The sequence below is a fragment of the Bos mutus genome, chromosome 5 (assembly GCF_027580195.1).
Source record: "Bos mutus isolate GX-2022 chromosome 5, NWIPB_WYAK_1.1, whole genome shotgun sequence".
Lineage (NCBI taxonomy): Eukaryota > Metazoa > Chordata > Mammalia > Artiodactyla > Bovidae > Bos > Bos mutus.
In genome coordinates this window covers 87,114,983-87,125,161 of record NC_091621.1, presented here as the reverse complement: position 1 = coordinate 87,125,161, position 10,179 = coordinate 87,114,983, and the positions used below count along the sequence as shown (strand labels likewise).

Genomic DNA, 10,179 nt, shown 5'->3' with positions numbered 1-10,179 from the left:
AGCCCTTCCAGGTAGAAACCAGGTAAGCTGATTTCACGAACTACTAAATGGTCGTTAAAGGCAAACTGAAACCGCTCCTCTATCCGTCTCTGCTGCTGCCTGGTCTCTCCTGGCCCTTTGGAAACGCGGCGCTGGCTGCCGGGAAGGTAACGGCCCGCGGAGACGTTAGGAGCTGCACCTGCGGTCCGCCCTTGACCGGTAGACCGGTTTCCTCTCCGGAAGCAGCTGGGCTGCAACTCACAGCCCGCGCTCGCTGGATGATGCGGAGCTCCACCAGTTTCCCTGCCCTCCGCTTCCTCGAAGTCCGTCCCGCCTCTCATCTGCTCTCAGTCAATTTCGCATCTCCTCTGCGAGGTGGGCCGAGCGCCGAGCAATCGATGCCTCCTCCTCCGCCCCGGGAGCCGCCATTTTGGGGGGAGGAGAAACACTAGTAGGGGCGGCAGCGGCTCAACGGGATGTCGACTGGCTCCTGCTTCTCTTGCCAGCGCTGTGGAGCTCGGGCAGAAGCCTCCATAGGGGCCACTCCTCCGCCTGCCTCTCCGGAATGAGGCCTAAGTTCCTGCACCGGAAGGCCCCCTTTCTCCTCCAAGAGTAAGTAGCACCAGGCGGCGCAGCGCGCCCCCGCGCGCCCTCCTCTGTCAGTTACCCCGCGCGTCCCCGCGGCCGCGCGCCGTTCCCCGCGCGCTCCCGCCCTCCCCCTCCCCCCCAGGCTGGGCGCTCGGCGCAGACTCGCTTGTTTGTGTCTGCAGGAGCCCAAGAAGAGGCCGAAGCCGAGACGATGCCTGGGAAGCTGAAGGTGAAAATCGTGGCCGGGCGCCATTTACCAGTGATGGACCGAGCTAGTGACCTGACTGATGCCTTCGTGGAGGTTGGTGCAAGGTCCTGCCCCTCCAAACACAGGGAGCGCCAAGCCCTGTGAAGGATCCTAGCCACCTTGCCCGCAGTCCCTCAGCCCGTTCCCCGCCCACCGGCCTGCCGGGTGCGGTGCTTAGCCAGCCCTCCCTGGAGAGCTGGCTGCTGAGGCTGCAGCCCATGTAATGGGTGCACGGCTCGCAGGCGTCAGCGGCACGCTCAGCCGCGAGGGAAGGCTGTTACTGCTCTGTCTGCAGGGGTGACCCTGATGTCAGGACTCCTAACAGGCCACCCGCCAGTCAGGAGATCGCAAGGCGTGGCCAGGCGGCCACTGAAACACACACACACACACACACCCCCACACCCACATCCACCCTTCTCTGGGGGCAGAGTACCTGGTTTTTTAATGTTAGAGTGATGGAGATATTTAAGAATGTAGATACAGTCTGTTATGGACTCGGGAGAGCTGCAAGGCGATCTCCTCTTTAGCATAGTGATTTCTGAATCATCAGTGCAAGTTCTGAAACCCAAGTGTAACACTTTTCTGCTCTTGTATAGACTGGTAGGTCTGATGAGCTGTTTCAGGGTAATTTAGTGCCTTGAGGTAGGAAGCCAGTTAAGTGCCATGGGTTTAAATTGCAAAATTGCTTTTTAAATCTAATGATTAGTTTAAAACTCATGCAAATTAGCACAGGCCTGGGGCGCAGAAAGTAATAATCCAGAGTCTGAAAGAAGCCTAGTAATACTGTAATAAAAAATTGTCAGGACGAGCCAGAGCATTAGAACAGTAATTGTTTGGGCTATTAATGCTTCGAGTTGATAGATACATGATAATATACAGCCTGATTCCATCTCAATATAAAATACTGTTCACGGTCCCTAAAGATTCTCTAACTCAGTCAAATATTGACACAAACATTTACATTCTTAGTCTCAACTTCATTTTTATTTGAGAAACAGTTACTGAGTATGTTCTTGGGCCAGATGATAAGTCATGGGGTTGCACAGATTGCAAAAGCATAGTCTTTGCTCTCAGGTATATCAGAGACTGACCTGCACAGTTTAGGTTAATAAATAGTAGCTAACATGTGTTGAATCTTGTTATTGCCAGGTCTGTGCTAAGTATTTTTCAATTCTTAGTCTTTATATCTTAAATTTTAGTCTTACGTCTTAGTCTTTATATCAGACTTCCCTGCTAGCTCAGGCTGTAAAGAAGCTGCATGCAGTGCAGGAGACCCAGGTTTGATCCTTGAGTTGGGAAGATCCCCTGGAGAAGGGAATGGTTACCCACTCCAGTATACTTGCCTGGAGAATTCCACAGACAGAGGAGCCTGGAGGGCCACAGCCCATGGGTTCGAAGAGTTGGACACGAGTGCGGGACTAACACACAACCCAGCCTTTGTATCAGTCCTACTGCTGTATTATTTCCCATTTACAGTGGAAGTACTGGAAGGACACAACAGATTGGTTTGTTTTAATAGCATATGAACTTTTGTTTCCAAGCAATATGTACATATAATCAATTAAAACATATCTGGAAAGAATCATGATATCTGAGAAATGCTATGAAGACTTGCTGGTGCAAAGGAACCTGGCAAGTTCAGGAGCCAGGGGAAAATGTTCTGAGATAACATTTGCATTGTCAACCTGTATTGACTGTTTTTACAATTAAAAATGCTTTACAACTTGGAAAAATTCTAGGAACAGTAAATATTTTGCCAGAGGTAACTTAACCTTGTAATTCTCCATAGCCTTGTGGTCTGTTAATCCACTGTGCTCATACTGCCTTTCCGGACAAGATGATGGATGTTTTCTGTAGACTCTGGAAACTTAATTCTGTCTCTGAAGGTTGAGGGGTCTTCCTAAGAAAGAGACATCAGAGCTGGGCTTTGTAGAATACCCAGAATTTTCCAGGCAGAGTGAAAAGGCGCAGAACATCAAAGGCACCGAGTGGGATACGTGATGTGTGAGGAGACCAACCTAGTTTGTGATGTGCTTGGTGTCAGAAGGGATATGTGGGTAGTGGAGCTTTGGGGGGTTAAAGCTAGAAAGGTAGGTTTGCGCCAACCTCATTTTCTGTATTAAAGACAATTTTCCTTTATTTTTTTGAGTGTAGGGTAGTTTGGGGAAGTTTTTCAAGCAGAAATGAAATAAGATCATTTTTGTATTAGGTTGTTTCTTTCTAGGATGAGTTGAATGGTGATGTTATTGATAGCCTGGATAGATGAGAGACGAGGCAAGGAGATCAGTTGAGAAGGTGGTAAAATTATCCAGACAATGTGTGCGTGTTTAGATGATAGTGGGAATGAATTAAAGGAGAAAGATTTGAGGGACGTTTCTGAGGTAACATTCTCAGGCCTTGGTAACAAATGGTGTTTGCTGGAGAGGGAGGAGTTGGATTTAATGGTGACTCATTCATTCCTTCTTTCAACAAATAGTTACTGAGTGTCTGCTGTTTGCCAAGCCTTGTGGTAGTCACCGATCTAGCCGATGCATATGTGATAGTGAATAAAATATTCTTGGTTCCTGTTTTTATGGACTGTATATTTTGGTGGGAGAACCAGATGTTAAAAAGTAAAGGAAACTTAAATTTATAATTAGAAATAGTGGTGAGAGTCATGAAAGAAAAGTGATAGAGAATCTCAGGGGGTTTACCCTCACTGTTCACCTGAAATTATCACGACATTGTTAATCGGCTGTACGCCAATCCAAAATAAAAGGTTTTAAAACGGAGAAGGCAATGGCACCCCACTCCAGTACTTTTGCCTGGAAAATTCCATGGACGGAGGAGCCTGGTGGCTACCGTCCATGGGGTCGCTAAGAGTCGGACTCGACTGAGCGACTTCACTTTCACTTTTCACTTTTCATGCATTGGAGAAGGAAATGGCAACCCACTCCAGTGTTCTTGCCTGGAGAATCCCAGGGATGGGGGAGCCTGGTGGGCTGCCGTCTATGGGGTCATACAGAGTCGGACACGACTGAAGCGACTTAGCGATTAGCGACAGAATAGATGCTGCCTTGAATTCTGTAAAGCAAATACTACTTTTCCTATTGGTATTTATTGTAGATCAAACATTTCATTTCACCAAAAAAAAAAAAAATTTTTTTTTGCCCTGACGTAAGGTATACAAATAAATCAATCTAATAATAGTTTGCTTTTTGCATCAAAAAGTGTGTGGATGGATGTGTTAGTTTTTCCTTGTTTCTTTCTTCCACCTAAATGGTATGGAAGGAACAAAGTACGTGGTAGAAGTCACAGCATTTCTTTCACCACAGAGACCGAGTATGTGATTTATTAGCTAAACTTGTCTATATCCTGAACTACTTCTATTAATTTTTGCTTTTTGCCTACTCCTTTTTTCCTGTCAGAGGCTAAGTATATTTCCCATGTGTAAAATGGGACCTAAGAAAGTGAGATGCAGTACAATCAAGATTTGTTCACATCTCAGTGCAAATCAGTGAACAAATCAACTCATAATTTTTACAGATGTAAGAAAGATACTAAAGGTACCCTGGCTGACCCATTTTACACATGAGAAAACTGGACCTCCTTTTTTACATCATCATCAGTTCAGTTCAGTCGCTCAGTCATCATACCTTTTCATTTTTTTCCTAAATGTACTAATTTCTCCTGCCATGCTTTGGCAAATCTAATTTGTTTTTCTTTGTTTCACACTCATATTTGGTACCATGGATCACTCTATAAACTGGTCATCAGTGGATATTCTAAAACCACAAGTATAGAGACCTTGCAAAGAATTCCTGCCCAAGAGGGACTATGCCATGCATCCAGTATTATCTGACCTCAATTTTTTAAGCTACAGATTTTAAAGTTTCTGTTCTTCAACCTGTAATTGTTCTCGATCTTCTAATAAATGAAGTGGCAGCTCCAAAAAAAAAAAAGGTTTAAAAAAAATTAAATACCATGTACTTGTACCCTTTTAGAAGTAGTAGACTGTTAAAATTTAATTTTGCATAGTCACTGTCCTGGAGTAAAAAAATAAATATATGCAGATACCCTTTTCTAATTGTCAGTAACTATTAAAAAAGAAGAAGAATCTCTGGAACTTTTGGTTGGATTATCAAGGGAGGCCCCCGAGAAAGTGCCAGCTAGGCACAGACCTGCTGGATGAGAAGGAATAGCTGCTTGGTGGCAGTGGCGGTGTATGTGTGTGTAGCGGAGGGGCTGGAGGAGAAGGAAACCTCAGCAGAGGGAAGATCCTGAGGATTTGCTTATTGCAGGAAGTGAGGGAAGAGATGTGTGCTGGCAAGTAATAAGGGAAGGAGCGAGTGCTGTGAGAGAACACTGGACAGTTAATCAGGGAGCCAATTGTGCAGGATCCTAGAGGCCATGACTGAAGTTTGGTTTTGATTGTCAGTTCAGTGGGAAGCACTTATTAAGATGAGTATTTCTGTTACTGTCTAGAGAATGGACTGCAGAGGGGAAAGAGCAAAAGCAGTCAACTAGTTAGGAGATTTCATAATAGTTCAAAAAAGAGATCGTGAGGGTCAAGGTGATGGTTTTGGTAATAGAAGTGGATGGATTCCAGATACACTTTGAAAGTAGACAGTAGAGGACTTGGTAGGTTGGAGTAGGGGCAAGGGAAAGGGAGATGTAGAGATGATTCCTAGCCTTCTGGTGTCACTGGAGTAATTTTCTCAGTCTCCATGGGGTTCAGAGAGATTGGCTGAGTGGGTTGAGCATCAGCTTCCGTTTGGGCATGTTCAGTTTGAAGTGTCTTTGGGTCCTTTAATTGGAGTTATTTAGGAGAAAAGGTTGGATTTGTGAGGATGGTGTTCTGAAGAGAGGTATGAGTTAAAAATAAGCTCCCACAGTCCAGTACTTCTCAACTCTGTGAGACCCAATCTCGCATTTATATAGCAGGTATTTTGGAATCTTCCCTTTACTATCTTTACATGCTTACAGTTCTAAATAATCAATATAATGCTCTAACTGTAATATGATACAGAAATAAAAGTATTTTATAATATGTATTTTAATATGGACATACTTGTTAATGACCATAGTAGAAGACATGAAGTAGTCAGATTGAGTCCATGATATTTATTGAGGCTTTGTATATATCAGATACTGTACTGGCTATAGTACAGCATGCAAGGATAGAGCAGTGAGCAAAACAATTTCTGTAGTCCTGGAATGTAGGTTTTAGTGGGAGGAGAGAGTTAATCAGGAAAATTGTTAAGTAAGAGAGAAACTATGCAAGGTGGTGAGAAGTGCCCCATGTGGAGAAAATAAAGCAGGGATTCAGGATAGCAAATACCTCACCTCCACGTACAATCTCCTGAACACGGCTGCTCCTCGAACAGAGTGAGACAGTTGTGTAGTGCTGGCATCTCAGATGGGCCTTCACGGCCATAGGTGATCTGGGTTTCCAAAATAGTCAGCTCATGGGAAAAAAGTTGTCCACTGATTTTTACAGTGGTCATATTTCTTGACAATTATGTATATTAAAGTGAGTGTATATTTAAACCACACTATAATACTTATATTTGTAAAACTGATTTAGGTTCTAGGTAGGTTTTTGACCCATCTGGCTATCTGGTGCGGACATTTGATAGTCATGACATTGGACAAGTCTTCATTGTTGGGGACTGTCTCTTGAATTGCAGGACACCTAGCATCTCTGAGCTTCTTCGCTTAATAGTACTACTGTTTGTCCCCAAAATACCTGGTGGCAATTTTTAAAGTTCCATTAGAAGTTGGTTCTGTCCCTTTTGCAAACCACTGACTAAGGGGGAGAGAAGAGGGAGCAAGAAGAAGGATGGATCCTTGAACAAATTTGACATTAAGAATTTATTAGAAGTTGAGGATTGTGGAATGGAAACATACTGTCAGCCAGTGATTTTAGGAGAGAATCAGGAAAGTAATGTCTCAGATGGCATTGACACTCAGAAGGAGTGACAAGGCCGGAAACGCATACTGTAGAAAAGTAAGTACGAAGGAGGGCTTCGCAGGTGGTGCTAGTGGTACAGAACCCACCTGCCAAGACGGCAGACATAATAAGAGACCCACGTTTGATCCCTGGGTTGGGAAGAGCCCCTGGAGGAGGGCATGGCAACCCACTCCATGGGAGAACCCCATGGACAGAGGAGCCTGGTGGGCTACAGTCCACAGGGTCGCAAAGAGCTGGACACAACTGAAGCGACTCAGCACACACGCACTGTACACAGGAATAAGGAAGTAGGGGTGGCATGAATAGGCAACTGTTTCAAGAAATAAGGCTGTGAGGGGAGAGGAGAAACAGTGTGATATTGAGGGGGTATGCAGCTTTTAGTACTTAAAAAATAAATTAGAAGATATTAGAACATATTTGTGTGCTAGTAGGAATAATCCAGCAGAAAGGGAAAGATTAATGCAGGAAAAAGGGGATAATGAAGGATTATAATATAATAAAGGGATACATTGTATGGGGTAGACTCTAAGTACTGTATGAACACATAGGAAAGGAGCATAATGAAGTCTGGGCTGGTGATAAGAAGCCTTTGTGCTGGACTCGAAGGATAGTAACATCTCCACAGGCAGAGAGGAAAAGGGAGCATTTTTTGGATGAATAGGACAAACTTGATAAAAGCAAAAGGAGGTGATAGAGCACATGTCATTGAAGAGAGGGTTCTTGTTGAATAGAACTGGGAAATAAAATTTGGCTGAGTAAAGGGGATACGGGCCCCCTGGTGGCTCAGATGGATACAGATTACCAAGTGGTCTGAAAAGGACGGGGAGAAGTCTGTATGGTGGATGCTCTCTTAACCAGTTTCTACCAGCTGACTCATTACGGTCTCCAGTGCTCTGCGTTTCTACCATAAACACATTTTTGAATACCTCGTATCATTAGATTCTGCTCCAGTGTGCCTGTTTTCTCTCATCAGTTCTGATATATTACTAAGAGGCAGTTGTGTTTATTTATGCCCTACCCTATTTATGCCAACTCCATTTGTTATTGTTATTTGTTTAAACCTCATACAAATCAGTGATTTAAGTGAGATGATGAAGTTGATAATGCTGTGTAAAGATTTATGGATACAGTTGCTAAAAATTACTCCTGAATTAGATGAAGATTTTAAAATGAGTATTTTCTATCCATAGTTTTTTACCAGCAATTTTAAGTCTACTGCATGAAAAAAAAAAATTATTTGTTTATATGGCCGCACCAGGTCTTTAGCTATGGCATGTACAATCTAGGTCCCTGACCAGGGGTCGAACCTGGGCCCCCTGCATTGGGAGTTCAGAGTCTTAGCCACTGGACTACCAGGGAAGTCCCTCTACCACATTATAAGGAAACCCAAACTGGTAAACACAGATGATACATTATGAGTGTTGTTTATGCAAAAAAGATGCCACAGAACTATCAGCAGTGGATCCTTACTCAAAGATGAGGCCTTTAGTCTTAAGATAAAAGATAGAGAAGTGAATATTTGTTTGCCTGTTTTATTTGAAAATGTTTATTGCTTGTATCATTTTTAATTATTATCTGACTACAAATTATTTGACTGACTACTCAGATATTGGTCCTGGTTGTATTGGTTGAGGGAATTTCTGCTGTATTTGATGTGAGGCTTTCAGGAAGCCAATGAAGACCAAGTAGTACTTAAAGATGATTATTAAATGGGAATCTCCAGGATGAATGGGATGGGATTCTGTACAAGGGAAGTATTAATCAAAATATATCCCAGTATTAATGTGCATGTTACAAACTGTTCTGCTAAACTACATTATCATGTGGTGTTTACCCAGGAGCCTTTGAAGGAACTGGGAGAGGAAAAGAAATTAATAGTTAATGAGCATCTTCTACCAGACATTTTGCTAGGTCTCTACATGCATTATCCTGATTAATGCTTACAGCAACTCCTCTTTTCAGAGGAGGAAGCAGCTTTAAATAACAGGTTAAATAACTTTCTCAAGGTAATTTAGCTAATGAGTGGGGAAAGAGAATGCCTTTACCTTACCAGGGAATCTCGTTAAAATCCCTGATGTTCTTTAGCTAAATGGTGAGGCATTCATTTAATTGCTGAGTAATAAAATCTCCTTTGAATTAAATAAGACCAAATGAACTCTGATTCTTCTTTAGTAGGTGGGGAATCACCGCAATGTTGGCAGAGTACCCGCTCTAGCCTTTTTCTTCTAAAATCTTTTGTTGGTTTAGAGTAGTATGGGGACTATTAGATTTTTACTGTAGATGAAATGGACAGTTGACCGTCCCCACCCCACCCCCCCAAAAAAAAGCACATTGTGGCACTACATGGTAGTGGGACAGAACTCAAGAGGGTGCCAAAATCATAACTTAGGGAATGATATGCTGGTTTTTGGCAGTTGAGCCAAAACCCTTGGGTACATTTGGCTTTTGAATGGTGTTGAATGGTATTATGAATCCTAGTGATATTTTACTTCAAATAAAGTAGTTTTTAGGTAAATTAAAAAATAAATATTTCTTTGGTGTTTTGAATATTGAAATGTAATAAACATTAAAGAAGTAGTAATCAGGTTTCTTCTGAGGGTCTTTTTCCTCATTTCATTTCTTTTACATTTGTGGTTTAAAAGTGAAAAGATAGTTACAGAGTAATACAGTTGGCCCTTCATGGCCCTGGGGTCTGCTTCCTTGGAGTCAACCAACTGCAGGTAGAAAATATTTGGGAAAAAAAATTCCAGAAAGTTCCAAAAGGCAGCAGTTGAATTTTTTGTGTGTGGCAGCTGTTTACATAGTATGGGCTTCCCAGGTGGCATTAGCAGTAAAGAACCTACCTGCCAATGCAGGAGACATGAGACAAGGGTAGGGTTGAATCCCTGGGTTGGGAAGATCTGCTGGAGAAGGGGATGGCAACACAATAGTCTTGCCTTGAGAATCCCATGGCCAGAGGAGCCTGGCAGGCTATAGTCCAGAGAGTCACAGAGAGACAGGACTGAAGTGACTTAGCATACACACATGTTGTATTTACAGCTATTTACATAGCATTTTGGAGAAGGAAGTGGCAACCCACTCCAGTATTCTTGCCTGGAGAATTCCTTGGACAGAGGAGCCTGGTGGGCCACAGTCCATAGGGTCGCAAAGAGGACAGGGCTGAAGCGACTTAGCACAGGGCTTCAGCCATGTCCTCTTTTCGACCCTCTGGACTAGAGATGATTTCAAGTGTACAGGAAATTATGTGCAGATACCGTACCATTTTATATAAGGGACCTGAGCATCCACAGATTTGGATATCTGGGGGTTGGATGAGGGGTAGGGAGGAGTCCTGGAACCAATACCTGGGTACTGAGAGACAGCTGAGCACGAATAACTCCTGTTACAAAAGATTTAGATACTCAGATGTAAA

General features: G+C 43.2%; 1 protein-coding gene and 1 non-coding gene across 12 annotated transcripts in view; one reads left to right on the top strand and one right to left on the bottom strand.

The window, feature by feature from the left end:
* Positions 1 to 360: 360 nt before the first annotated feature.
* Positions 361 to 10,179, top strand: part of C2CD5 (C2 calcium dependent domain containing 5) — a 91,819-nt gene continuing 82,000 nt past the window's right edge. For 3 of the 11 annotated variants that reach the window (XM_070371188.1, XM_070371187.1, XM_070371185.1), the window contains exons 1-2: positions 371 to 591; positions 750 to 868. In XM_070371188.1, the coding sequence (XP_070227289.1) occupies positions 779 to 868 (90 nt within the window). In that variant the 5' untranslated portion in view covers positions 371 to 591; positions 750 to 778. Of the gene's footprint in view, positions 592 to 749; positions 869 to 10,179 lie in introns of all 11 variants that reach the window. The other 8 variants (XM_070371181.1, XM_070371177.1, XM_070371186.1 and 5 more) reach the window with 7 other exon arrangements.
* Positions 8,054 to 8,126, bottom strand: TRNAG-CCC (transfer RNA glycine (anticodon CCC)). Its single transcript has one exon. It is a non-coding gene; the product is annotated as a tRNA-Gly (tRNA).